This window comes from Corvus moneduloides, chromosome 12 (genome assembly GCF_009650955.1).
Source record: "Corvus moneduloides isolate bCorMon1 chromosome 12, bCorMon1.pri, whole genome shotgun sequence".
Taxonomy (NCBI): Eukaryota; Metazoa; Chordata; class Aves; order Passeriformes; family Corvidae; genus Corvus; species Corvus moneduloides.
In genome coordinates, this window is record NC_045487.1 from 8,831,814 (window position 1) to 8,859,663 (window position 27,850).

Sequence of the window (27,850 nt, forward strand, 5' to 3'; positions counted from 1 at the left end):
AACTGTTCAGTTCTATTTATTACAAATTATTAGAGATGTATAGAAACATGAAAAAAGACATTCACCTAAACTTGGCTACACTCAAAATCCAGATCCTGAGACACATCTCAATGAAAAACAGTAAAAATAGCAGATATAAGTGTATTTCATTACAGATGCCCTAAAAGGTAAAATCAGATTTTCTGTGCAGGGATGCTATTTCTGCATCTGTTTAGGCATAAACAATCAAAATGTTGAGGAATATTAGATCAGTAAAATATCCCATCACAAAGCAATCTCCATTTGTCATTGGAGTCCGTCCATGTGCTATGATGTGCACATGGATGGACTTAAAATATAAAACACCAAGTTAAAATATATGTGGTTACAAATGGAACCTTTATTTAGTTCAAATGACAGACACAATGAATTATGCTTGAAACTACATCTGTAATGAAACTGATATATTAACATGTCACTAAGGCATTTCTAGAAGGATGCAAAGGCACAAAACACAAGGCTGGAATTCAGCCTCAAAACAGTAGTTTTCAAAGTAGTGAACAGGCAGCTGCCCTGAGGAGCTTGGAGCCAAGGGCAGTGAGTTTTGATATCACAGTGTTATGTCAATTTTAACTAATGGTCCCATTGCTGGCCTCCATATTTTGGGAATACTTGCATGCAATCAGCCAGACACTGCTCCATATTTGGTCTGCATTTTTCAAAGTGATTAATCCAATCCACTCTCACCATCCTCGTCACCTTGTGCTTTGTGAGGACATCTTTCCCCCTCAGCCAGGCCCTGTGCTTCTCCAACACTGCCATTCCCTGTTAAAAGCACAAAGGCAAAAGGCAAGTGAAACTCATTCGTGGTCTTTAATACTGAAAAAACAAATATAGAGACCATTTTTTTACAACCATTTAAATGAAACTCAGTAAGAAATCTGTGTACAGAAAGAGAAAACATTTTAATTCCTAATTTATTAGGATTCCCACATAAATAAAAGGAAGCAGTGATTGTAACTAACAGTCCTCAACAGGAGCTGAACAGATCCTTAGTGTGTCTGTGCCACTCCTGTTTTCTCTGTGATTAATAATGTCACTGTAATCTTACCATCCTCTTCCCACGAGCTTGGGTCATCTGGTTGATGACAGACTGGTGACAACAGTAGATCATCCTTGGGCTCAGTGATTACCTCTTGGATCAAGGGTTTCAAAGGGACTACTTCTTTATCTTTGATCTCCAGGTATCTTTCTGAATTATCAGGCTGTGTAAAGAAGCTTTTGAGAAGGGGTCTTAAGTGCTCCTTTTCACGTGCTTTATGGTTCTGACATACACTTGAAAAAATTGCTGTTGGAACTTCTCCTATTGAATTCTCAAGCGTGCTTTTATTGTTTTTCTCTAATGCAGAACTGCAGTCATTTGTCACTTCAGAAATTATTTCAATCTTTGGGTGACAGTCCCGCTGTAAAGGTAAAAATGTAATTGAAAAATTATTCTTAGACATGAAAGCTAAAGGATGGGTAAATATCTCTTGGATCCACGTAACAGTTGTCAGCTTTAATGTGCTGTTCTCATAAAATATATGGAATATATGCTTCACCCATAGCTCTGCTGCTTTGTGGATGAATCTTAGGTTAGCAATTTCTCAGGCATCAGCAACAAACTGACCATAAACTTATTAACAGTTCATAAAAAGAACATCTATTTCAGCAATTCAGCAATGTGTGGGCTCTGTTCTAATATTTTACTCTGAACAGAGGAACCTGACCAACATCATCTGTCTTTGGCTGAGAACCAAGCACCCTTTGGAGCAGGACAGCTGCTAACACATCCTCCTTCACCAATCCTCTTTCCTTGCCTTCTTTTAATAGGAGGCTTTGTTGGCCAAGACCCTGTTATGAGTCTGTGATCAAAAGGGCAAATCAATTCCATGCCTTATGCTGACTTTAGGAACAGTTGGCATTATCTTGGAAAGACTTGTAAGAGCAGGTACTGTACCAGCCTCTGTCTCCAGCAAGGCCAGTATGATTCTGTGATCAGCATGAGAATCAAAACTGGGCTTTTAAACTTTGTTGTCTTCTTTTTTTCTCTTCTTCTTATAGGCTTGTGCCTAAAAGATTAGTTTGAGCAAAGCAAAACACTAAGGTGGACAAGGACTGGCCTGCAGTGGAGAGGAGGAGTTTCAATCTCTCCGTGATTTCAGTTGAAAAATCAGATTTTATTCAATAGTAGGCAATTTGCACCATATTAGTACTGGTAAAGTATATTTTAAGACTAATCTTCAGTATAACACTACATCCTATTAAGAAATTAAATTTATGTAACTGTTGCATTACTGATCATAAGTTTTTATTCTACTTTTGTTACACACAAATATAAAAAAATCAGATTTTGAAAGATTTACGTACAGAGATGAAAGTTTGTAAATGCATAAGTGATTGCATCTCCAAACCAGCATTTCACAACTTAGATTATCCTCATTCTGCAAAACATTTGTAAATGTGTTTAGGGAAGCTTCATTACTGGAATTAATGAAAATGTTACCTCTTGAACAAAGATTTCGTCTTCTGGGGGAAACTCACTTAGAACTACATCTTCTAAATCAGGCAGTTCCTGTGAACAATCACAGATCAATAATCAGTGGGAAGAGCTACTGTAACCCATGAAAAATGACATCTCTGGCTCACTGGACAACTTCTTCAAAGCACTGCTCATCAGGGTGCGAGGCCACAGCCAGCAGGACCCCACTGCCATCCTCTCCCAGGGCCAGTCAGCTGTTAAACGCATGTGGGAAAGGGAAAATTCATCTGTCTCCAGAAACAGCAAATGGGAAAGCAATAGCGTTAATGTCAGACTGAATGCTGTTTTCTACTATGCTGTGTGATTATAAAGGAAAACAGGATAAAGAGTAAGGCATTACCAGGATTTTAAAAGCAAACATGGTTTATTCTCTTAGCTGTTTCCTATCTATTCAACAGATTTAATCCCACTGCAACCCATCTTTATGGGTAAGTGCCAAATCCAGACCTGCAGTCTTCCTGAAACTGCACATCAGTAAACTCTGTTAATGTAAATACACCTAATAAACCAATGTTTTACTGAGAATGAATTAAGGATACAGAACAGCAAACTTGCTGAGAACTGTTTTTGCTCATACAGGTCCCATCATCTCAGCTTTCCACTAGAAAATATTATCTCAGACAACTATCATTTGCTGACGTGAAAGCAAAACCAGAAGGTGGGAATGCAGAATCACAGGTAGAACCTAATACCTTGTTGCCATTTTTTTAATGGTAGGTCAATACTGGGATAAGCATCTCCTTTTGTTTTTAGATACTTTTAGCACTTAATGACTTTGTAGCTGACTGCTTGGTGTAGTAGCATCAGGTACATCTATTCTGTACTGTTTTGTGTGGTGAAGATTATTACAGAATTAAAATCAAGAAAGAAAATTTCTCCTTCCTGATATGGCTGCAGCGAGCGCAGCATGTCCTGAAGTCACATAGTTTCATAAAAATAGCATTAAAAATGTACAAATTAAGATCTGAGACTAATGTGGAGTTTGATGTCAATAGGGAGATGAAATAGCTGTTAGTGTTGTATCAGTCATCAGGGTGCCTTTGCAGATCAAGCCAAAATCACTTACTACAAGTTAACCTCGTTTAGGTACATGGGAATGTGGTTCCCACACTGCCAAGGCATGTGCAGCAACATGAGCTTGTTTCTGCTTGTCACGGGGATGTCACAACCACCCATTGCAAATCCTCCTCCACTCTTCTCCCTTTTATTACTCCTGGGACCATCTACAGACTCAGGATATGAATAAAGACAACGGTGCTGCTCCAGAGCTTCTCACCACCGGCATCTTCCCAGCCATTCCCTGCTATGTCAGCACTAAGATTCTTTGGAATATCTGCAATAGGGTAAGTACTGGAGGCTGTTGGGAGAGGCTCTTTCTATTACTAAATGTCATTGGAAGCATTGAACACTGGAATGTGCATTAGTGCGTGATTTGGGTTTGGTTTTTCTTCTGTAGAATTAAAATAGTCCCACTTTTTACATCTCTAAAGAAACCCCACAGATGCGTGCTTAAGAGTTACTTTTATACTGCCTTAAAGTTTGTGCAAAGGGGCTTCCTGTGGTGCCATAGAGCATCAAGGGAAAAACAAACACTGAATCAAGGAGATCTTCACATTGTGGGTATCTACAGTGTCATTGTGCATTAAAAACCTTTATTTCAGACGCTGCAAGATCTACTTTTCAGAATAATATTGTGCATACTTTGAATTGCTGCCCATTCTTTCCACTATCTTTTTTAAACCTGTTATTGAAAACAGCTAAACAGGAGGAGGCAGCAGCAAACCCTCTACCAAAGCAGTGGGCTGAGCCCTTCAATAACAACATGGAATTTTTGCCTGGGAAATTAAGAGCATGACAAAGATATGAGGCTTTTCTGCCAGTAGTTAACAATGCCAGTATAGGGTATCAAAGAGTGTATTAAGTGCTCTGGGAAATCATAAGCTCAGAAGTTTTTATTGCTGATTATATCATAGTCCGACACTGTCAGTTTATCAGCAGAGTCCTAATTAGGACATATTGAACAATTCTCCTTTGAAATGAAGTTGTATTTTTCAGTGGTATGTATGTCCTCCTCATGGTTAAATATGGTAAACAGGTTTAAAAGTTGCATCAGATAGAAACTTCAGATAGTAGAAGATCATACTACAAATGTCAATCACTTATTATATATCTGAATAATGTACATTCTGTTTTTCTTGGAAACTGAAATCAGAGTTCTATTTTGAGAATTTCTAATATCTAATACTGCTGGGTGACATTTACAATGATGGGGGTGCTATTTCTTCCCTATGCTTTTTCTGCAGTAGTTCATATTTTCAACTGCATATTTCATTGGAGTGTTGATTAAGAGGACAAATATATCTACTAGGTTCTTTTTGCTGTGATTTCTGTTTTTAAATGAGAGCCCTCATTAGCTTCTCCAGAGAAATCACAAAGATAGAAGGTCAACTTCAGGTGATTTACAGGGCAAAAGGATTTATAGGATAAAAAATTTAAGGACAAAATAAACTTTGGAAGCATTCTTTATATATGTTTCACTGGAAAGAATACCCCTGCAACTTTGCTTTTTTGGGTCTTTTTCTTTCTTTCATTTTTCTAACAGTATACCTTTCTTTAAAACCTACCCATATAGTTTTATTAGCCAGAATATTACAACAATTAACTTGGAGAAGACAATATCCACACGTGAACTTCTCAAAGTCTGAATCCAATACATACATCAAGAGAAAGTTTCTCCAGTGTCTCCAGCTTGAACTGTTCAATTTCAGCATATTCATCCCTCTCAGGAAGCATGGCCTTGTCAGTAGCTGCCTCCTGTCCTGGTAGATTTAAAGAATAATCAATAGTCAGTTGCAGAGAACTAACTGAATAAAAAATATGTCTATACTGCAACAGCAAGCACTGCAAAACCAGACTGCTGGGGACATGACTACCACTGCAGAATTCACAGCTGAATCCAGCACTTTCTCTTTCTGTGATATTCTGGGACTCTCTTATATTGTATAAATTAATATTTGCATTTTTCAATAATGTGTTCCACTAGTCTATAAAAGCATTTCTCCATGTGTGAAGGTACAAAACAATCTCTAGAGTGATGACCAGCTTCTGTTGGCAGACAGACTGCCCAGTTTATGTGGGAGCAAGGAATGTCTGTAAACTCTCCTGGCCTGCCAGTAAACCTGGCATGTTTGAGAAGTGAAGTTCCACCTTTAAGTTGCAGAAACTGCAGGTTAAGCCTTCAGAATTCTACTATTTGTTGTATTTAAGGACTATTTTACCCAGTATTCCTTGATTTCACCTAGTCGCTGTGGAAATCGAATGGAATGTTTTTATCTATGAATTAGTTGGCTTGACCCACAGCAGAGGCAGTGCTACGCTAAGAGTTTGGCTCATCCTCTCTGCACGCTCACTTTGGTTTGGCTCTTCACTGGGTACATTACCGTCTGTCTCCTCGTTGAAATTTGTGCATTTGTAAGAGTCTGGTTCCTGTGCACCCTCTCGAACTTCATCAGGCATATTTCCAGATGTGAAATCTCTGTTATCGCCTCTATTTGGTAGAAGTGTTATCGCTTCATCACAAACATCAAAACCTGCATTTTTAAATTTCTCACTCTTTTCTTGAGCTTCTTCTTCTGATCTGTTTGAAGTCTCTGATGTATTAGAATTTCCATCACCATCTTTTGAATTTACAGGTGCCCCTACAAAAGAAATAATTTCATTAAAATTGCTGAGCTAATCTGCCACTGCTCATTTTAAATATCCAAACACTACTACATTGGGCTAAAATACGCAGGAAAAGCTCCTACTTTGTTTGAACAGCTATTTGTGGATGAGTAGTCTTCCCAAGACTGCAGCAATGCTGTTTTTCCATCTCAACTCCCCAGCAAACAGAAGTTCCCCAGAAAAAAAATCATCTAGAGGAAACAAATAATAAATGTCTGGTATTTCTAATACTTTGAAAAGGCTCACAAGTGACTATGTATTTAAATACATGCTTGAGGACTTTGATGGATGAACAACAAGTGCTGGTTACCCTCTCCTTTGTGCAATCCACTTGCTTGCAGACAAAGTTTTACTTATTAGTCAATCCAAAGATGTATCAGATAAAGACTCCTCTGCACATTCAAATTGGTCACAGACATCTTCCAAAATAGTAAGCACAAACCTTCTAGGGTATCTGTTGCAACTCCTTCCATGCACTTCTGTCTCCTCTTTTCCTCTGCTCTTTGCCTAATTGCTGCTAATGCATCAATGCTATCTTGGATTTTTTTTCTCTCTCTGGTTTCCCATTTTTCCCTTTCTGCTTTCTCAGCTTCAAGCCCTCCAACAGCCCAGGCTTCTGCACAGGCTCTAATGAAAACACAAAAGCTCACTGTAATACAGCTATAAAAGCTCATCTTTGCAATGAGAGAGAAATTTAAAATAGTTTGCAACAGCACAAAATAGCTGCAAGAGAAAAAAGCAGAGAGTGGTGACAATTCCTTATGCAACAGGGATGCATGTTTATCTCATCTTGTACATGGAACTGAAACAAAAGACACAGAGATATCCAAATGCTGATTGGTGATTACACCACCAGAGGTTGGTCTGATATTGGCTCAGCTTTTCCAGACACCTGCTCAGTTTCTGTTGACATCAGAATTTGCCTCTGGCTTACAGACCTGTTAAAAACAAGTCTGTTCAAGAATTATTTTGTGAAAAAATACATTGCTTTTTTCTAGGTATGTTAGATGTAGAACTCTAGTATAATACTCTTCTCCTTGAGGTCACCCACCTTCAATAAATTATACTGGCCAGTCTTCTTTTCAAGAATTATTTTGTGAAAAAATACATTACTTTTTTCTAGGTATGCTAGATGTAGAACTCTGTAGTATAATACTCTTCTCCTTGAGGTCACCCACCTTCAATAAATTATACTGGTCAGTCTTCTTTTCCTTTCATGACAGTATTGGCAAAAAATGGATGAGTGATTGCTAGCACTTGATCTTTACTGCTGTGTAAAGAAGATGGCTGTCTTTCTTACCTATCCTTTGGGAAAACTGGTCTGTCATCCAGATATGTCAGCTGTTTTAGTCGAACAGTGAGTGTTTTTCTATAATTAGCAATTTTCTTTATCACCTCGTTTCCCATCAAATTCAGCACATGCTAGAGAAACAAGGGAAACAATTTTTAAACTTGAGTAGCAAAAACCCCACTCTGGATATATGCACTTTCCCTGTCATTTCAAAAGCAAGAAATGAATAAAACATCCAGGGTGTTACAGGTGATCTACAAGAAACACAATAATGTTTAATAATGTTTCTTTTAGACTGATACCTACTGTGCCCTGAACTACCCAAAAAAGCCACTTAATGGGGCTCACCCACACATGACAAACCCTCAGCTACTTTTGGCTTACCAGATTAGGCATCAGCTCCAGAATAGCTACAATACTTGGATCACTTAGATTGTTGTGGGAAAGATCAAGAACAGAAATACTTGGGCATTCTTGCAAGTGCTGGATGTCTTCCACTGTTCGTAACTTATTGTGAGCAATCTGCAGAGTCTGCAGGACTTTCAGACAAGCTGCCAGACAAGAACAGCACAATGAAAGGAAAGGTAAGCATTGCTGCTTCGCAGAGGGTTTTTTGGAGCAAGTAAAAAACTGCATTGTCAAACTAGTTGTTTATATTGAATTTGGAGCTTTTCTCTAAATTTGTTATTCTGTTATATATACTTTTTGGCTAGGCCTCCAAAGCTTTCTTCACCCCAGGGAAAAACAGCAGCTTGGTTTTAGGATGGTAGTTGTTTTTAACTCACATTTTAAACTAATCAGTTACACAAAAGCAAGAGCTTGTGTTTCAAAATTCTCCAATGTATGCAAGTAGTAATGTAGAGAAATTGTTTTTTATTTTCTGCTGAGGACAGAATAAATCTTTTAGCAGATATAAGATTTGGTAATTGTGTCTGCAACTGCCAAAGCACATCTTAACTGTAAAGTAAATGCTGAAAACTGAATTGTCAGCCTGTCTGCAACACAGATAAGTACTGAGATGGTATTAAGACATAAGGAAAAACGACTTCATTATCCTAGGTATCCATGTGAAAGCAGTTTCTATGTATTTGCTGTTTCTCAACATAGGTTTGATTCAACAGAAGCCCTGTGGGCTTTGGTATGGATATTGTGCAAAATCCTAACGCAAATAAAAAAATCCCTTGAAACCAGTGCCACTAATAAAAGCTTAGTCAGAACTTAGGAAATAGGGCTTGTCAGAGGCTAAAACATGTTGTACCAACAGTTCTTACAGAGATTCTCAATGGTCCTAATGTAGTTGTTACTGATATTGAGGGAATCCAGCTTTTGTAAGGGTTCTAGGTTTTCAATTTTCTCAATTAAATTGAGTTGCAAATAGAGGCAACGCAACTCTGTCTGAGCCTCCAAATTCTCAATTCTTCTTAAGCCATTGCATTGCAGCCACAAACACTTCAGTCCAGTATATTCTTCAAGATTCTCCAGCCGGTCAAATCCTGCACAGAAAAAAAGATATTTTAAAATGAAATGGCACTGGCTGAAAACAGCTCTTTGGAAGAGAAAGTTCCATTAAACCAGAGCTGCTGAAACAGCCTGAGAGAGCACTTGGACAGAATTACTGCCAATATTTCCACTGAAGTCATGGTATTGTTTCTGGCCCATAAAGGGCAAAACCAGGTTGGTACCTATCCTGGTCTGTATCTCAGCAGCCCTTAAGATGCTAAATAATACATAGCAAAACCAAGGCCGAATGTAGAAGGTAGCATATCCTATTTATTTGGAAGAATTCTTAGGTTAACTTGGACCAGGTAGCTGCATCATGCAAAAACCTGCTCAGAGACCACAAGAGGATGAGTAATGTTCATTCTAACAATTTTTTTTTTCTTTCAGTAGTGTCTGCAAACATGGAGCAAGTCTTTTCTGTTTATTTTCTTCTTGACCATGTGTATTTGGCAGTAAAAAAGTTCAAAAAGCTAGAAAAATCTCTTTATACAAACAATTTAAGGAAAAACACGTTTATTTTCCTCTGAATGCAACCCAGGCCAGTATTTTAAGACATTTCTCAGAGGGTCCTGTTTCAGGAAAAGAAACCAAAAATATGTCCCTTGATTCCTATTGATCCCTTGAATGGCTCCACGAAGTGAGTTAGATGTACAATCAGTTTACTTTTCTACCTCCATATTGACTCATTTTGTTTCCCAAATCCAGTATTACATAAGATTGTGCTTCTAATTTAAAAGAATGACTAGATACCTTATTTCAGTGAGCCATGAAACAGATTCTCTGCTAAAATGCTACTTAAAATGACCAAGCTAGGCAGTCATGTTCACATCTTACCTTTATAATGCAAGTACAGTATATCATTTAAGTATGGGGTCCAGTATAATTTCTGCTGTTTACAGATGTCTAGCAGAATCTTTTTTGTCATTCTAAAATAGTACAGGAAGTAGAAGCAAAACAAAAAATGTGTATCAGTGCACATTCTGAAATCTTTTGTTTCTACAGATTCCAATGCAACACAATTAACAGTTCTTTCATGCAAGAGAAATAGCTACAGCTTTCAAAATTAAATTCCAATAAAGAAGAAGCAGTGAGGGTTTTCAGAGTGGCTTTTCATTTCTACCTTTGAAGTGAGTTACCAGGCCCTTCTGCTAAAAAACTGAGAGTTCATAGGAAAATGGACAGGAAATTAGAGAGTCCATCTTCTTGGAAAAGGGCAGCATGATTCCATGTTAGCTTCTGGTTCCAATGTTAGCTTCTTCTCCAATTCTTTCCCCCGTTCCTCGTTGCTTTGGTACAGGACCTTTGGTGGCAGAGCCAAAATGCAACATTTTTCTCAGATTAGAAAAGTCAGTAGTTATCAACCCAACATTTTATTGAAATGCTGACTCCAAAATAGCACTCAATAGTTTTGATATACAGCTGTTTGCTGGCTGGGAATGCCACTAGGAATTAACACAATGCCTTGTCTGAACTGATGCAGAGAAATGGTTAAATCTACTGGCAAATGACTTCCACAGGAGCTTGCACAATTTTCTCCAGATCCATTACATGACTACATCATGTCGTCAGAATATAGTTTGCTACTCTGGCCATAAAAACCAAACATCTGTACAAATGCTGGAAGTACCACTAATACCTGACTTATCCATTATTCTCAAGTTCTCCAGAACTGAGATGAACACACAGAATAGCAAAACTCCTGATGATGCCAACACATCCACAGACAATGCGTTACCTTACAGAGCCTCTCTTTTCTTCTGTCCTTTGACTGGATGAGCTGGTTCCAGACTTCTGATCAGTACCTGATTTTTGTTCATTCTGTTGATCTGTTCTGGACATACAGTTGACTTCTTTCTCTTGAGTTTTAATAGCTTTATAAATAAGAAAATTAGTTGCAATTTAACAGCAAGGGTAGGGAAAATGTGTCGTTGCCAATTACTTTAAAGAAATATTGAAAAGCACTTGAATATGAATTTCAAGAAGAGAGTGTTCTAATCAAGGTTTCTGTTAACATTTTTAATGGAACTTAACTTTTTTACACAGCATTGTAAAATAAATAGTAGCAATTGAACTGTTGAAATCTGCGTATTTTATTTTTTTTAGATCTGGAAGTCAGATAGTACCCATTATTCTTAAGATTATTATAATGTACAGTGACACTAAGGTACTGACACCAATGTTCCTATGGTGTTAGACATTTAATATGTATTACATTTAATTAACACCAATTTGAGCTTACTGTAAAGAGACTACAGTAATGGTGTATCAGTCATCCCAAGCACTGTTAGTCTAGCTCTTCTACAAATTTACCCTTCTGCACTCCTTGGAAGGTGTCTTTATACTGCCTTTAATGGCAATTTCAGTATTTCTCTCTTCACTTGCCCTGGACCTTCTACTTGTACTTGTAGTTGGTACATTTGAAGAGAAAGTGCAAACAAGATGATTGTACCAGGTTACTTAAATATGACTGTAATTAAAACATAATAATCAGACATATTTAGTAATGCAAGAGGCAATGGGCTGAAACTGATGCACAGAAGTTCCACCTGAACATAAGGAAGAACTTCTTTACTGTGCTGGAACACAGCTGGAACTGTTTGCCCAGAGAAGGTGTGGAGTGTCCGTCACTGGAGATATTCCAGAACCATCTGGAGACAATCCTGTGCCATGTGCTCTGGGATGGCCCTGCTTGAGCAGGGAAGCTCTGGACCCATGACCCACTGTGGTCCCTTCAAACCTGACCCATCCTGTGACTCTGTGACTTAGAGGTCAGACTAGCTGTGTGATTACAACACTGAAGGAAATATCTCTCTGGCAACAGGAAAGTAAGAAATATAGGGAAAGAAAAAAAGGCCACAGGAAGATAGCAATTAAGTATGCCTCAGTTATGTCAGGATTTCCAGTGACTTTGCTGGGAGAAAGCACACACTCGTATTTGCTTCCAGATGAGTAGGAACAGCCGTGATGTGCAGGCTTTGTGTGCTGGCGAGCGAGCCGGAGGGGCTCACCTGTGCTCACTGCGCTGCCCTCACGCTCCTTATGGGCACCTCCGCTCCCGGTGTCGCCCAGCGGCGCCCCTGACGCCTCAGGCGCCGGGACCCCCCCTCCGCGGCCGCTGCCCGGGTCTCCAGCGGGCGCCGCCTGCATTCTAACACCCCCGAGCTGGTATGGGATTTACGCTCTGAGTTTTTCAGACAAAATGTCCGCAGGCTTTAGTCGGCGGCAGACGAAGGACGGAGCAGAGCCCGAGCCCCGGCGGCCGCCTCAGCCGTGGCCATGGCGATGCCGCGCGCAGGCCCACAAAGCCCCGCGGCCGCTCCCGGCGGCCCCGCGCGGCGCAGGCGGCGGCGGGCGCGGGCAGCGCGGCGGGAGAGGCGGCAGCGGGTCAGGGCCGCGGCGGGGGTGGGGTGGGGTGTGTCCGGGACAGCTCGGAACAGGGAGGGTTCGGGTCTTTCAGGGCCGCGGCTGGGCGAGGGGCCGAGGCGCCGGGCCAGCTCGCTGGGGCTGCGCGGGGAGGGCGCGCCCGGAGCCCGTTGTCCCTCCCTGGGCGCGGGGCGGGCGGAGTGTGGCGGTGCCGGGCGGCACATCGGGTCCTGTCGAGGGGAGGACGGATTTGTGCTTGTTTAATAAATGTATTAACTAGTAAAAGCCGTGTGAGGCACAGCAAGCGCGGTGTGCGGGGTGCCTGATGTGCTGCACTGTGCCGTGGTTCAAGGACAGTGGCAGATGCGGCGCTTTTGACAGCGCTGGGGACTGACGTTCTGTCTCTGAGCCTGCTTTGTCTCTCATGTAGCTTTTTGTCCTTGAAAGAGCCCGTTTTTTCTTTGTGTGTCAGCTGCCTCGTGCTGGTTATCCTTGCTTCTCTTGTAGGTGGTTCTTCATCTTCCAAAATTGCTTTTCACCTGTTCAGCTTCTGCTTGAATTGTTTTATTTACAGAATCGTTGATCAGTGTTGTTGCAGTATAACTGATTAATAGCTAAGCCCTAGAAAAAGGGCTAAACAGTACCTAACCCAGTGAGGATGATGATAGGTGACACCCAAATTTTAGCAGACTGACTTACGGCTTTTCTGTGTCAAAACAGTTCAGACTGTAACATGCTGAATCTCAAAGGTTATCCGTACAGTCTGAAAATTTACGTGGCCCAAGAGGCAATTGTAATTGCCTGTGTCTTTTTTTTTTTTCAGGCTTTTGATCACCATGGCTGCAGTGGATCAATTCTCCCTCTTGTACAGAGAAATCAGTCGCTCCTGCAGTTTCTACATAGAAGCCCTAGCTATTGTTGGAGCTTGGTACACAGTCAGAAAGTGTGTGTCTCTGGCGTTTGACACTTACAGTGCGCTCAGGCTGCACGTTATCCCAAAGCTGAGTGGGGAGATTGATCTCGTCAAGAAGTACGGAAAATGGGCCGTGGTCACTGGTAAGAGAAGAAGTGGTGAATTTGCTTGTGTTTTTGTAACATACTGTGCCAGTACTGTGAAACTTGGTAGCTTGTGCTGCTGGGTGTACTTTATGTCACAAGCTGGGGCCTGTAGTATCTCTGGTTGAAGGTTAATCTGCCTGAGCAGTTGCTGTTGTTTGTTGCCTTTATAAATTAATTCCTCAGGATATGGGCAAGCTAAGTGAGTTGACTGAATGCTGAGAAAGAATCACAGTAATTGTTGCCCAGATTTGCAAGGTACATCTTGAACACCTGCAAATGTAGACAGTGATGCAGACAAGATCTTTTTTTTTGCTATGAGGTGTCTATATGTGCTCTAGTTCTTCAACAAGGTTTGAGTCCTGTACCTCTGACGTTCCTGCCTTTCGTTAAGGTTCTCCTTTGAGCTCTGTCTTTCTGTCATAGAAAATATAAAACTTTTATGAGGGGAATTGCAGAAGTTGGTTGACAGGGTTGTCTTTACTGTTGTGTCTTTGAATTCAATATATTCAGTGCCACATGATCTCAGAAAAAAGAATAAAGCTCTAATTGAAAGAACTGTCAAAGTAGAAGGCTGGTGTTGCTCTGTTTTCACTTGTGTATTGTATTGCTGTTTTGTCTTGCAGGTAGCACAGATGGTATTGGGAAGGCTTATGCTGAAGAACTGGCAAAGCATGGTGTCAACATCATCTTAGTCAGCCGAAACAAAGAGAAACTGGAGGCTGTATCCAGGAGCATATCTGAAACCTATCAAGTGGAAACAGATTTCATAGTAGCTGATTTCAGCAAGGGGCGTGAGCTTTACCCAGCCATTAAGGAGGCTCTGAAAGACAAGGAAATTGGGATTTTGGTGAATAATGTAGGAATATTTTATGCCTACACAGACTATTTTACTAATCTGTCTGAGGAGACGCTATGGGACTTGATCCATGTAAATATTGCTTCTGCTACCATGATGACACATATCGTGCTGCCAGGCATGGTAAAGAAGAAGAAAGGGGCAATTGTGAACCTTTCTTCAGCAGTCTGTTGTCAGCCAACACCGATGTTGACAGTCTATGGAGCCTCTAAAGTAAGTTGGGGTGTAGTGTTAAATGGTATGCACTGGAAAGTACATTATAGGCTGGTTATGTTATGGGGTTTCTTAACACATTCAGCAAGGATGTCAAAATACTTGAATGTTTTCTGGGGATTTGTTTAAATATTGGAGGTGAATGATACATGTATTATGCAGTAAACCCTTCATCCTCACCAGTGCTGGGCTTTGAACCAAAGTCAGTGCTCTTGGATTTTGTGTGAACTGTGGCATAACAGTCATTCTAGGAGAAATGTTGCCTTTCTCAGATGCACAAAGCAGAGAGGCAGTTCTGTGCACCCCGTTGAAAGGGTCAAGAATTTAATTTCTCTCTTCTTCAGCTGAACTGTGCATATACCTCAAGCCTTTTGCATACCAGTATTTGGTAGCAAAAAGGGCTATACTCGTGCTCAAGCCACCACTGTGACGAAGAGTGTGGCCAGATCAAGCCACTGCTTCACGTAGTACTAAGGAGTGTTGTGCCATATTTGGGGACAAGTGGAAAGAACTCCCCCATAATTGTCCTTCCTGAAGAGATCCAGCCAGTAATGAATAGGATGGGGCAGCTAGGTGTGAAGAATTAATGCTCATGATGATTGTGGATTTACACTGGATGATGTGCTGCTGAATCCACGAAAGCAACTGGGATTGTGGAAGGATCTCACCTAGATCCAGTGTCTAAACACAAGTGGTTATTGCTCCCAGCTGTCTGTGGCTGCCCTCTGTTGTAGCCTTGCTCCTGACATAGCTCTTGTATTTCCTTTGGCCTGGAGCAAAACCAGCTCTTACTACCCCAAGGTATAAAACTCTTTGCAGACTTTCTTCAGTGTGGAAACTTGCTTAAGATTACTGTTTCTGTGCAGAGTATCTGCCCCTTTAGTTATGCTAAGTGTATGTAGAACTGCACCCTGAATTAAAACAATTTAAAGGCTTGAATGAAAAAGAGGAAACATAAATCTACCAAAGTTTCTTTATTTAGCTGACAAAATAAATCCAAATCCTAGATCAGCAATCCATCTTTAAGGCTGGCCTCAGAACACAGAAGTGAGAACAAGCTGCTGTAACATAACAGTGAATGGTGTTTGAAGTGGTCGCTTTAGTTTTCCTAAAGCAGCTGTAAGAGCTTTTGTACAAGATGCTTTCCCAGAAAACTGTTGGGAAAACCTTTTGCAAGGCTGTTTAGGAGCAGAAAGATGTCTGCTCACAAGCTGAGTTTGAAATGCTCTTTCTCAGGGAGAACTGGCTGTGTGGCACAGCAGTAGCTTCAGCAAGGAAGGCATCAGTGTTGCTGCCCCAGTAAGACTGAGCCAGGCTCACTTTTTGGTCTGATTCCAGAAGTCCCAGTTATCAGGCTTGTGCTTTTCTTGTTATTCTGTAAAAGTAAAATGAGCTAAAGGAGGTAATGCAGATACACATTAACAAATGAATACTTTTGCATAAGGTAGTCCCAGGAAATAACTAACCTGGCTTCTGGAGGATACAGTTGAATGCGAAATTCACCTGTCAGTGTAATAAAGAATGGGACTTTATTTTCTCCTTCTGACAGTAGTAGGTAGAACTGGCTGTAGAGTGTCCTTGCAATGCCCCCAGACCAAACAAGGTGTTTGTTTTGGGTGAAATAAATGTTCTTATATTGTTTTTAAGCAGAAATTGTCAGACTGTGTTAAGCAGTCACTTTGTCCTGCAAGTTACATGGCAAGTTTATAGCAAATAACAACACATAGAAATGTTGATAATACTTCAGAAATTTGTATTTTTATACTATTTATTAATTTTATATTTATTGAGCTGCTGTAAAAAATATGTTACAACTTTTCTGTAATTTTAATAAAACCTTGCCCTGAGACTTCATTGTTTAAAAAAAAAGAAAAAAAAGTCTCTTTCTGCTTTTGTCTTTCTAGAGCTACTTGGACTATTTCAGTAGAGCACTACATTATGAGTATGCCTCTAAAGGAATTTTTGTTCAGAGTCTAATGCCATTTGTAACTACTACAAAAATGGTAGCATTCAGCAGCACTGTATCAAAGAGATCTATCTTTTTTCCTACTGCTGAAGAATATGCAAGTCATGCTGTTTCTACTCTTGGGTTATCCATAAGGACCACTGGTTATTGGAAGCATGCAATACAGGTAATGGAATTCACTAAACTATTTCATGTTTGTCAGTAGAAGTACATCAGCTGTTTACTTTCTTAGGAGTCTAAATGAAAACTATGCCCATTCTGAAAAAGTGTAATATATATTGTAGACTTTAAGTGTTGTGCAATGTTTTCTCACTAGTTCTGCTTTAGAAAATCATGCTTGGGCATGCTTATTTTTAAGATCAGAGAATGAATCCAATTCTCCCTTGAAATGCACACAAAAATGGGAAAGAGTCAACTTTTTACTGAAAAGCACAGAGTATCTCATTTCACCTGGGGTGTTGCTGACTGGGCAAGTGTTTCACTGTCTTCTGTAAACAGAAGCAGCTTTTTTTGGTCTTAATATATTGAGCGTATTTCTGCTTTGGGAAGGAGTGGGTAGGGAGGGTGGAATAATAGCAGGAAAAGACACCATCCTTTTGTTCTAAGCTACCTGGAAGCAGGTCCTCCATTTGTTAGGGTTTTGATTTTTGGGGGCAGATCGTTTTATGCACATTGGTCACATCTCATGTATCCCACCTAGTGACTTCCTGTAGCATTGGGTTGAGTAGATGGAAATGAAGAAGTGGGGATTAGTCCAAAAGGAATAAAAGAGGTAGGATGGATTTTGGCAAGATGTGGCAATTAAAGGAGGTGGACAGAATTGCTGTTGTGAACTTGACCAAATCAGGATTTATTTGCAGAACTTAACTGCTCAGCTGTGGGTGCTACTTCTGAAACAACTGAATAAATGTACTTCCAAGGGGTTGAATTTTAAGGCTTAGTTGATGATATTCAAGCACTTTTTGCCTTGCTTTAGTAGTGATTTGAGAAACTGTTTACTTTAATGGAATGTATCTTAATCTGTCCCTTCCTTTGATTTTTTTCTGTTCTCTTGTCTCTCTGTGCCTCTCCACAGCTCACACTGGGTGAGTGCCTGCCTGAATGGATGTGGGCATGGTTTGCACTGTATTTGGGCAAAATTCTACGCAAGCAAGCTTTGGCAGCCAAAGTTAAATAGGAGTAGCTCGATGTCCCACGTGCCAGTTCTGATCAGAGTGCTGCAGAAATGTTTAATGCACCTTGGAGGACTTACTGTAACTTATCCGTACCTTGTTAAGCAAGCTACGTAACCTAGACGACAGAAGTCTGGATCCTCTCTGTATCCTTGTATTAAATAGCTCCTCTGCTGTTTTCCTTTATGACAAAGTGCTGATGTTCTTGATGTTACTCTCTATTCACTTTCTCATTGAGATAATTGGGCAGTGCAAGCACAGTGTTATTTCTGACAGTAAGTGACCATCTCTCACATAGTGCTACACGGTGTCTGTTTGTAAAGTTGAGAAAATTTGAGACTCCTCCAAATCCAACAGAAACGGGACCCCCAAAATATCAAACCATTCAAAATGACAACTGTGAAGTTGTGGAGAAGGTGGGGAGCAGCGGGGGGGGGGGGGGGGGGAGGCCATCAGGGTCAGGGACCCATGACAGGGGTCTGTCCACAGCTGGCGCCAGCCTCAGCTGGCCCTCAGAGCTGTTTGCTTCAGTTGTGCGGGATAAAACTTGGGTTGCCAACAACGCCTTGCGCTCACTGGCAAAGGGGCTTTAAACCCATACATGTAATTTGGGCAAGGGCTTAAATGCAGCTTGATAACGGTGAAGCTGCCGTGTCCCTCAGGCCCGCCCCTGCCGGCACTACTCCTTGTGGGATATCGGCGCCCTTTCCCGAGGGCTCCTCCCGGGGCCCGGCACCGCGGCGCATGCGCAGCGCGGCCCCCGCGGGGCTCTCGCGAGAGCGCGGCGGTAAACAGCGCACAAGATGGCGGCGGGCCGGGCGAAGGCGGCGGCGGCGCGGTGAGCACGGGGCGGGCGGGACGGGCCGAGAGCGCCGCGGCTCCCTCAGGGTCTGGGCCGCGGGCGGGGCGGGGCGGTGCTCGCTGCCCCTCGTCGCCGGGGCTGCCTTGTCCCGCCGCCGCCGCGGCGCGGGGCGCTCCCCGCCGGCTGTCACTTCACCTCCGCCGTGCCCGGGCCGGGAGCGGCAGCGCTACCCCGCACGGTGGCCGGCCGCGCTCGCTGCGGCTTTAGTTGGGCGGGGGCGGTACCGGGCACGGGCTCGCTGGCTCTCTCGTGGCATCGGCAGAGCTCCCCGGACGGGACGGTGCTGCTGCACTCCAACCGGCGATCCTTGCGGCGTGCCCAGTGCTCGGGATGGGGTGCCCTCGCTTCGGGAGAAGCAGGGAGTGACTCCAAGCGTTGCTCTTCTAGGACAGAGGCAAGTTGGCAAGTGTGAGCCCCGTCCAGCCCCTCACGGTATGGGTGTTAAACAGAATAAACCTGTGGGCGTGCTGTTCCTTTGCTCTTAGTGTCCATCGTGCTTCGTTATCGTGCTTACATACAACCTGTTATCAGCCGTCAGAGTATTTATTTTGCTCATTTGTATGGTTGTTTTATTTTATTGCTATAGGGGTTATTAACCGATGAAATGGTAAGTCAGGCAGAGCTCAGCCAAGGCCAGGAGTCAGTGCACTGTAGCTATGTTGAGTTAGGAATGAAGGGGAAACTTTATAATCACAAGCAGTTCCCAGTCTGTCATGGTGTTGTCAGTCAAATAAAAATAGAGGGTGTTTCTGTCTCTATTACAAGGAAATACTTGATAATGCTAAATAAAGTTAAATTAAAATGAAGTAACAGCTGTCGCATTCAGACTCGACTCATCTGTTGTGCTGTGAGGTCAGTCCATCATTCTCCTAAATCATGTGAATCCCCTAATAAGTCTCCTGCTTTCCAGTCCTGTTCACAGCTGCAATGTATAGTTCTGTTCTTCTCCAGGTGCTGTGACAAACCAGACATGAGTTTCTCTTTCTTTATCTTTTAATGGCCTTTTATCTCTCAGTTGCTGGTTGAATGTTTGGAATTCAAAAGAATACAAGCGTTGCAATTTTTCTTGAATGTATTATGCACTTTGGAGCATAAGAGGAAGAGGGTGTCCCTCGACGTGGAAAACACTTTCAACACCTTCCTTTAACTTCACATTATTACATGCTGTAATCAGCTCTTATTTTCTCAGGTGCCCATGTTTTTAGTAACACAAACCCTAGCTCAAAAAAATTTGGAAGATGTTTTTTGCGCAGATTTTCAAGCACAGTCACTGCAGCTTTGCCTCCTCTGGTATCTCTTGTCCTTACCTGGCTTTGGCATAGAGTTTGTGTCAATTCTCCTTCTGTAGAATGATGTTCCGTAGCATTACTTCTATTTGCCGTGTTTCTGATTGGGAAAAAAAGCATGCTTTTTTAAGTGTCCATGGACTCTTTTATCACGTTAGTGTTTTATTTTGCACTCTTTCCCTGCCATGGCACATACGTGTCATTTTTAGCTCTTTGCTCCGCTAACGCAAAGTGTGGTCGAGTTTGGTGGTCGTTGTTGCCTGTTCTATTGTAAGGTTAATACCCAAGTGTTTCACATGTCCTCTGGTCTGAACAACAGATGGGCTTGAGTGTTGGTGAAAAATTGTTAAATGAAATATGAGGAACTTTTTTCCCTATTATTTCTAAAACGATCTACCAAAGGTGTATTTTTTGAGTGATTTTCAGACTATACAGTTGCACAAACATGCATCTAATTATTTGCTATATTGCCCTGCCTTACAGGTTGGCTTGCAATCAGCATTGCTAATTCTTCTAGGGAGTTAACTGTGCCATCAGAAATGGAGTACAGGACTCAGCTGCCACATCCTGAGTGACCGAATCATTTAATGCAAAATGGAGAAGAAGCGGAGAAAGAAATGAGCCTGTTCACTGGGCTTGACCTGAAAAGACCATGAAATCTCTACTTATTTTGGATCCAGCTTTAAGAATATCCAGTTGATCAGCACAGTGAAAGCAACGTTTACTGAAACAAAAATGAACTAGTTTATAAAGAAGAAAATTGTGATTTGAATATATGGAATTTTTTGAATGAAACCATTTTCTTCTATGACCATGAAGTTTGCAAACATCTGGCTTGTTCTGGTTGTTATTTTACTCTGTGGCAAAAAACACTTTGGTACCAGAGTAGGAAATTCTTCTCACGAGGCTCACGTATGTCCTGGATGTTCTCGCCTTACTTTGAAAGTGGAGTTCACTTCAACAGTCGTGGAGCATGGTAATAAAGAGTTAAGCAGCAAAAAAAATCCCATGTCATGTTTGTGTGTATGTTACTGATTTGTGGTGTTTGTGCAATTGTAGCATTCACAGCTTCTGTAGAAGCACGTCATCTGCTGAATTCTGTATATTCGAAAAGAGGAACACTTTTTCAAAGGTTCTTTGTTTAGCTGGAGACAGTGTTCCAATAACAAGAGAGGGGAGAGGGAAATCAAGATAATGTTAAAAGTGAAAATGGAGTGTGAAGGCTCAGGTGGGCAAGTTTGGTGTGTTTAGTAGCTGTTTGTTTTGACCTGGCCAGTGGTATGCTTGAGGCTCTTTTATGGAATATAACCACAGAGATGAGCCTTGAAGGAGTGAGAAAAGCAAGAAGTCTCTGGATTTGTTAAAGAAAAAGTTTGGAAGCGATACGTGCATGGAAAAATGACAGATAATTGTGAAGGGAGCAGGTGAAAGGCGGAGTGAGGCAGATGCTGCTGATGAGATGGCAGAGGACAGCAGTAGGACACCTTGACCCTGCATCCACGTGTTGCCTCAGGAACCTGCAGTATTCCTGCAGTGAAGCTCTGCTGTGCCTGGGTGCTTGCAGGCAGGGTGGCAGGAGTGACATGTGTGCGTAGTTGGCCACAGCCTTAACAGGGTGAATGTGGTGGTGTGAGCTGGGGCTGAGCCTGCTCACAAATCACTGGTGCAGATCAAGGACTGGACTGTTGAGTCCGACTTTGTTTTCTGAGCGTGTCATAGTTGGTGTCAATAATTTGCACTAAAGCTCAGTACCATGCTGAGTCTTTAAACCATACCTGTCAAGAAACACACTGAATTGGCATATCAGTTTGTGACAGGAAATCTGTTCCCTCACCCCTGCTCCTCTCACATCATTTCACCTTTCCATGATATTTACAATGCTACCTTCCTTTCAAAGATTTTTGTCATATTTCTTAGATTTCCTGATGCAACACCCCCATCCCTTCCCATTATGTAGTGCAGAAATAAATTGCAAACTTGTAAAAGCAACAGAAAAGTGCCTCAAATTGTGATTATTTGTTCTGAGTAAAGAAAAGAAAAATTCAGACTTTACAACATGAATGCATGCATAAGCTGCTTAAACACCAGTTCTGATAAAGTTGTGCTCTTGTTCCAGAGTATATTGTGGCTTTTAATGGATACTTCACAGCTAAAGCTCGAAGTAAATTTATTTCAAGTGCGCTAAAAAGTAGTGATATTGAGAACTGGAGGATTGTACCTCGCAACAACCCAGCCAGTGACTATCCGAGCGATTTTGAAGTTATTCAGATCAATGAGAAGCAGAAGGATGGAGTCCTCACACTGGAAGATCATCCAAACATCAAGCGTGTGACACCTCAGCGAAAGGTCTTTCGGTCACTCAAGTATTTGGAGTGTAAGTTATTTTCTCTGTGGCTGCATGAGGTCTGTTTTGGAAAAGTGTTCTTAGCCTTACTTCAGACCACCAGCTTAGCATTACATAAATGAGAAGTGCCCTTCAGTTTCTCTTTAATGAACAGAAATCTCTTCTTTTGGTTATGAAATGATCAGGGTCTTGTTATACATTTTCTGGATGCATGGTGTATTTCCATCTGCAACGTAGAAACATTTCTTTTGCAGCAGTGGGTTACCTGACACTATGGACCTCTGTATCCATAGTAGATAAACCAGCAGCTTTTACTGATTTTGGTTGGAAAAAATGGATACTCAGTAATCGAAAACTTTCCTTGTAACAGTATGATTTCTTAAGTTTGCATAAAAATCAATTCTTTTATGGGTTTCCTCATGCTGTTTTTAATTTTCTTCATCCTAATTCTACATAGCTGATCCAATGCTGCACTGCAATGAAACCAGGTGGACTCAAAAGTGGCAGTCATCCCGCCCCTTGAGAAGAGCAAGTCTTTCTCTGGGTTCTGGCTTCTGGCATGCCACAGGCCGACACTCGAGCAGGCGTTTGCTGAGAGCCATCCCTCGCCAGGTTGCTCAGACCTTGCAGGCAGATGTCCTCTGGCAAATGGGTTACACAGGTATGCTTCTGCTTGTTGCCTGAGAACAATAACCTTCTTGGAAAAACAAGTGAAGTGTGAGGAGAGGCTAATTGACTTGTGTGTGATAACCTCTCACTGGCTTCCAGGTTGTAAAGGTTGAGCAATTATTTGGTTTGAAATGCACTGTATATTTATGGAGTGCTTGTTTGTGTGTACTGTACTTAGGAGAACTTGGTCATGTTTATGATCTTTGGCTGAATTTCTGAATTGGAATATGAGTTTAAGATCTATAATTGACTTAGACTGTAAATTGCTTACTACATTAAATGAAAGTTCTCTTAACTTGATAGAATGGTTTTGCTATGGAGCTGAATCAGAAAAAGCAATGATTTTCTCTTAATAGGTGCTGGTGTGAGAGTAGCAGTGTTTGACACTGGTCTGAGTGAGAAACATCCACATTTCAAAAATGTAAAGGAGAGAACAAACTGGACTAATGAGAGAACCTTGGATGACGGTGAGTTACTGTGCAGTTTTCCAACTACTCCTGGTCTGGTTTGTTCTTGCTGCTCTGCTGCTGACATCTGTTAAAACTGTGTATCTTGATATTTAAAGTTTAATTTTGCCGTGTCCCAAGCACTTTGTACTCTACCAAATTCAGCAGGGAGTATTAAGGTTCCAAGAGTGTGGTACTTAAGTCTCCTTCGAGTCGTGTGTGACACTCCATAATAGCTGTTGAAAAATGTCAGGGCAGAAAGTTATTGTGCACCTGTGAATACATTGCCAGAGAAGGTGGCAGTGAGAGCAAACCCCACAAAGCTGTTTTCTTTGCTACTCCTTTTCATGTTGCTGTTTCACAGTGGTACATATTTCCATACTGATGAGGGACAGCATTTTCCTTCCTTACTGTGCAGTCCTAAACTGATCGGAGTTTGACACCTTCCTATAAAGCTTTTCTGTATAATTGAACTTTTTATTTTCTGCAGTATGTTTGTGTTCCTTCTTCATATGTTGACCCTGACTTGCCCTGACCATGTGCTTTCACAGATTATTAACTTCATACAGTTTGGGTCAGTGGGTCAGTTGCCCGTTGAATCTCCCTAGAGTTCAAGGTAGATGCTTATATTGCTCAATCTTGTGTGCACCTCCATAGTTTTTTTTACATACTAATTTCTTTATGTTGCAGCACCTGCTTTTGGTAGCTCTGTTAGTTCTGTGCCCAGAGGGTTGCTGGACGGGCAGATTAGGAGCACAAAAATATAATGTGGGGAGTCCAATAAAGCAAAAGCTAAAGTGTTTTTTGAGGAGAGGAGAAAAAAGTGTTTTCTTGTCTCATTGGTCATGCTTAACAAAATTTGGTTATTGCAGACTAGGATAAAAATCCTTTAAAAATCTACATTAAAATACATTGACTTTGGAATGAGCTGCATTTTCCAAAATACTCTTTTTCTGTCATGATTTCGTTGGTAGCAATCAGGAGTGGATGGACTGAGAATGTATCACCCACGTTTCATCAGCTGGCTGTCTGGCTACAGCGTGCTGTGAATTCTGTGCCCACTGAGCCTGGTAGCAAAATATGGTTCAAAAAGACTGGGACTAAACCCAGCACTTGTGGTTTGTTGTAAAGTCTGTTAAATTAATGTGATTTTTGCTATAGGTGATGTTCAGTGGTAAAAATCCTTGGCAATGAAATTGTTTGTCTTCTAATGTCTAATTTTGTTTTCTTCTCTTGCTGATAGGTTTAGGCCATGGGACTTTTGTAGCAGGTGTGATAGCCAGCATGAGGGAATGCCAGGGATTTGCTCCAAATGCAGAACTGCACATTTTCAGGGTGTTCACCAATAATCAGGTAGCTACTTTATATGTGTTTCAGTTCCTGCAAAATTTTCTAGGTTAATGCTGTATTAATCCTCTCCTTTGGGAGTATTGCATACACTCATAAATGTGGACATTGATAAGTGAGAAGGATGCAGCTTTCTATTTATAAGATACTTCCTTCAAGATTTCTGACAGTTTCCAAATCTGGTATATTTTTCAGAAGTAGTATGTGGAAGTCTTTTGTGTCACAGAGCAGTCACTCAAATGTACTGAGCACTAGAAATTTAAGACCATTGTCACTTTTTTGCTCTGTTTTGGTGTTGTTTCTCCTCTCTGTCTAAATTCTGTATTGCCATGAAATCACTAGATTTTTTTAATAGTAGCTTCTTCCCTCTCTTTCTTACATAGGTCTCGTATACATCTTGGTTTCTGGATGCTTTTAATTATGCAATTTTAAAGAAGATAGATGTACTGAATCTAAGTATTGGCGGGCCAGACTTCATGGATCATCCATTTGTTGACAAAGTTAGTATGAGGAACTGAAGTGGGCATAATGTTTGTATCTCTCACACAGATGCTGGACTTGCAGAGCTACTTGTTTGTGTCTGGTCCTGCTGACAGTTTCTGTGTTGCATTTGTGTGACAGAAATTTTGTACAGTGTACAGGCTTTTAAGAATATATATAAGGAATGACTTAACCCCAAGCACAATCCAGATGTTCACAGAGTTATGGAAAGTGCCATTTAACAAAGTGCTCGATAATCTGCTAGGAAATTACTCCCAAGCAGCCAACTAAAAGGACCTTTAATAGAAGACACTTAACTGAAATCCACTCTTGTTTTGTTTTTTTTTTAATCTCTGCATGGTTAATTTATTTCATGGTAAAAAACACGTATGACATGATTTTAGTGAATTTAAGAACAAATAGGTAAAAAGTGCAGGTAGTTGATTCAGCTGTGTTCCAAGACGTGGTTCAGGTTAAGATGGAATTAGGTTTTTGTCTTTGTAAATGTCATAGTTCCCTGAATTATTGGTCTGGCCTTCAAAAGCATTAAGTGAATTAATTTACTTTTCAAATAAAGGATATAGTCTTTCTTAGCAAAGGGCAATTAAAGGGTTTGAAGCATATTAATTCTTCCTTGTTTTTTTAATGATAACCTGCATTGAAATTTAGTTTGACAGTCACTTCACTGTACTCCCCAGAATACTACTGGAAGGGATTCATTATAATTACTTGACTTCATCATCAGCAGTGCTTTGTTACAGACAAGAATTTTTCCTTTGCTGTTAGAAGGTTCTGTCAGCAGTGTTGCTGTCAAGGCTGGGTCATTGCTCACATCATCCTAAGAAAGTTTGGAGCTTAATACTAGATGTACAGGGAGATGCATCTTGTAAGGCTCAGAAAGAAGTTATGTCTGGTAGAAAAGTCTCTTTCTTGGTGGCAGAGCCTTATTGTAAACATTGTTTTTTGTAGGTTTGGGAGCTTACTGCCAACAATGTCATCATGGTCTCTGCTATTGGCAACGATGGCCCTTTATATGGGTGAGTGTCAGCAACCGCTTCAAAGAGAACCAACTATGTTGTTATGTGGGTTTGGAAGTAGTTGTGCTTGGTCAGGAAATTTTCGCTCCTTTTTTTCTCTAATCTTAGAAAGTGACTCAAGTTAAACTCTTTGCACTGTCCTTACTACTAGTATTTTGTGAAATACTTAACTAAATGTTTTTCTTTGAAATGGTGGAAAGTCAGCAAAAGAAGAATGGCAGTGCTTCCAGCTGACATTTCCCTGTTAGAGTGAGCAGATAACTTTGGGTACTGATCTTGGACTTAAGCAATAGAGAAGGGATCAACCCAGAACAATTAGTGGTGTATTTCTAAAATGAATGCCTAGAAATAGATTTGTTTTGTCTTCAAGCTACATGGTTTGATAGTTACTGAGTTAGTAACTGCGTGGTAAGTTGCTGTCACCTGTGAAATATAAGTATCTTGCAAAAATCTGATGGCAGCACTTCTGTTACCAGGATAAACTTATGACTGTATCTTGGTTTTTTGGATGTTGTTTTAATTTTTTTTTATTCCTGTCTCCCAACTTATTCTAGGACTCTAAATAATCCTGCTGACCAGATGGATGTGATTGGAGTAGGTGGCATTGACTTTGAAGATAACATAGCTCGCTTTTCATCTAGGGGAATGACCACTTGGGTAAGAGATTTTGATGACGGCCACTCATGTTTGCAGCCAAAATAAGGCCCTTGGAAGGGCAACCTTTTCTGAATGGGCAGTCCTATGTAGATGTGTGTTGGAGTAACCAATGAGAAAAAAGATTTCATCAGAGATCAGAATAGTTAGAAATTGTAAGTCTTTAAGCAAGAGGCTTGATGTTCTTCTAGTCCTGACCACTACTGACATTTTTTGAACCACACAGACAAGTCTTCACCATCAATCAAAAGGAACTGGATGTTTTATAAATTCATTAATCTGCAAACACAGAGGCCTGCTCTTGTCCTTTAGTTGAAAAATCCTGGGATTTCCAGATGCTGCATGTGACATTGCACTTACTTGCCTGTGGAGCTGAGGTGGTGTTTGCTGTATATGTGATGTCAGATGGGCTTGCACTGTGATCTTGATGAAGGGGACTGTCACATGTTTCTCTTCATGTAGCCAAGTAGCAGTGTGGTTCTCATTTTGTCAGTGGTTTCATGCTCAGCAGAGATACTGATCAGCAGTAACGTTGGGAACTTGTCCTAAACAGCTTGAGTCCTTCTTTAGGTTAGTTGCTATTCTGTGATGCTGAACCTCAGATAATTTAGTTGCTAATTTTACTTCTGAATGACCTGCAGTTAATTTAAATGCCCGAATGAAGCCATCAGTGTTCCTTTACATTAGGGCAATAATCCATTTGTTTTCTTTCACAGGAGCTGCCTGGAGGTTACGGCAGAGTGAAGCCTGATATTGTTACTTATGGCTCTGGAGTGAGAGGGTCTGGTATGAAAGGTGGATGCCGTTCCCTCTCTGGTACAAGTGTGGCATCTCCTGTGGTGGCAGGTGCTGTCACTCTGTTAGTGAGGTAAGTCTTAGGTAAGAGTCTCTAGAAAGATGCCAATCAGGAGGGTCATAAAGTTCCCTGTAAAGGAATCCATCAAGTAAAACTAAATGGTGTTTAGATGTAGGAAAACAAACTTGGAGGATAAAATCACTGTTGTTCTGCCTGAGACATTACC

At 41.1% G+C, this 27,850-nt stretch overlaps 3 protein-coding genes across 8 annotated transcripts in view; 2 read left to right on the forward strand and 1 right to left on the reverse strand.

The window, feature by feature from the left end:
• Positions 1-12,376, reverse strand: DNAAF1 (dynein axonemal assembly factor 1). 3 transcript variants are annotated; one of them, XM_032121560.1, is made up of 12 exons: positions 12,083-12,376; positions 10,810-10,945; positions 9,909-10,000; positions 8,846-9,067; positions 7,959-8,125; positions 7,584-7,705; positions 6,726-6,910; positions 5,971-6,258; positions 5,279-5,379; positions 2,525-2,593; positions 1,091-1,442; positions 1-804 (listed from the first exon to the last, which is right to left on the reverse strand). In XM_032121560.1, exons 1-12 carry the CDS (start codon positions 12,219-12,221, stop codon positions 707-709), a joined length of 1,971 nt encoding a protein of 656 aa, XP_031977451.1. In that variant the 5' UTR covers positions 12,222-12,376; the 3' UTR covers positions 1-706. The 3 variants fall into 3 exon arrangements, with proteins under 3 accessions (XP_031977451.1, XP_031977452.1, XP_031977454.1); XM_032121561.1 differs by having other exon boundaries at positions 6,001-6,258; positions 12,083-12,375; XM_032121563.1 differs by lacking the exon at positions 8,846-9,067.
• On the forward strand, positions 3,729-22,116 carry HSDL1 (hydroxysteroid dehydrogenase like 1). Of its 4 annotated transcripts, XM_032121583.1 has the most exons (7): positions 3,729-3,903; positions 13,261-13,493; positions 14,120-14,565; positions 16,470-16,697; positions 17,607-17,616; positions 20,335-20,827; positions 21,968-22,116. In XM_032121583.1, exons 1-6 carry the CDS (start codon positions 3,866-3,868, stop codon positions 20,424-20,426), a joined length of 1,047 nt encoding a protein of 348 aa, XP_031977474.1. In that variant the 5' UTR covers positions 3,729-3,865; the 3' UTR covers positions 20,427-20,827; positions 21,968-22,116. The 4 variants fall into 4 exon arrangements, with proteins under 4 accessions (XP_031977474.1, XP_031977476.1, XP_031977475.1 ...); XM_032121585.1 differs by lacking the exons at positions 3,729-3,903; positions 20,335-20,827; positions 21,968-22,116 and adding an exon at positions 8,053-8,158 and having other exon boundaries at positions 17,607-17,889; XM_032121584.1 differs by lacking the exons at positions 3,729-3,903; positions 20,335-20,827; positions 21,968-22,116 and adding an exon at positions 12,426-12,458 and having other exon boundaries at positions 17,607-17,889.
• Positions 20,536-27,850, forward strand: part of MBTPS1 (membrane bound transcription factor peptidase, site 1) — a 22,468-nt gene continuing 15,153 nt past the window's right edge. Inside the window, exons 1-9 of the mRNA XM_032121559.1 lie at positions 20,536-20,827; positions 21,968-22,225; positions 22,653-22,856; positions 23,221-23,331; positions 24,554-24,663; positions 25,041-25,157; positions 26,107-26,174; positions 26,729-26,831; positions 27,545-27,696. Of these exons, the coding sequence (XP_031977450.1) occupies positions 20,641-20,827; positions 21,968-22,225; positions 22,653-22,856; positions 23,221-23,331; positions 24,554-24,663; positions 25,041-25,157; positions 26,107-26,174; positions 26,729-26,831; positions 27,545-27,696 (1,310 nt within the window). The 5' untranslated portion in view covers positions 20,536-20,640. The remainder of the gene's footprint in view (positions 20,828-21,967; positions 22,226-22,652; positions 22,857-23,220; positions 23,332-24,553; positions 24,664-25,040; positions 25,158-26,106; positions 26,175-26,728; positions 26,832-27,544; positions 27,697-27,850) is intronic.

Excerpts from the sequence above, each read along its gene's own strand:
- HSDL1 (XM_032121583.1), top strand. The coding sequence starts at position 3,866 with ATGTCAGCACTAAGATTCTTTGGAATATCTGCAATAGG. Across the intron at positions 3,904-13,260 it reads TTTGGAATATCTGCAATAGG|GCTTTTGATCACCATGGCTG; the intron begins GTAAGTACTGGA and ends TTTTTTTTTCAG. Across the intron at positions 13,494-14,119 it reads AAAATGGGCCGTGGTCACTG|GTAGCACAGATGGTATTGGG; the intron begins GTAAGAGAAGAA and ends TTTGTCTTGCAG.
- DNAAF1 (XM_032121560.1), bottom strand. The coding sequence starts at position 12,221 with ATGCAGGCGGCGCCCGCTGGAGACCCGGGCAGCGGCCGCGGAGGGGGG. Across the intron at positions 9,068-9,908 it reads ACTGTACTTGCATTATAAAG|GATTTGACCGGCTGGAGAAT; the intron begins GTAAGATGTGAA and ends TTTTCTGTGCAG. Across the intron at positions 6,911-7,583 it reads CCAGTTTTCCCAAAGGATAG|AGCCTGTGCAGAAGCCTGGG; the intron begins GTAAGAAAGACA and ends TGTTTTCATTAG.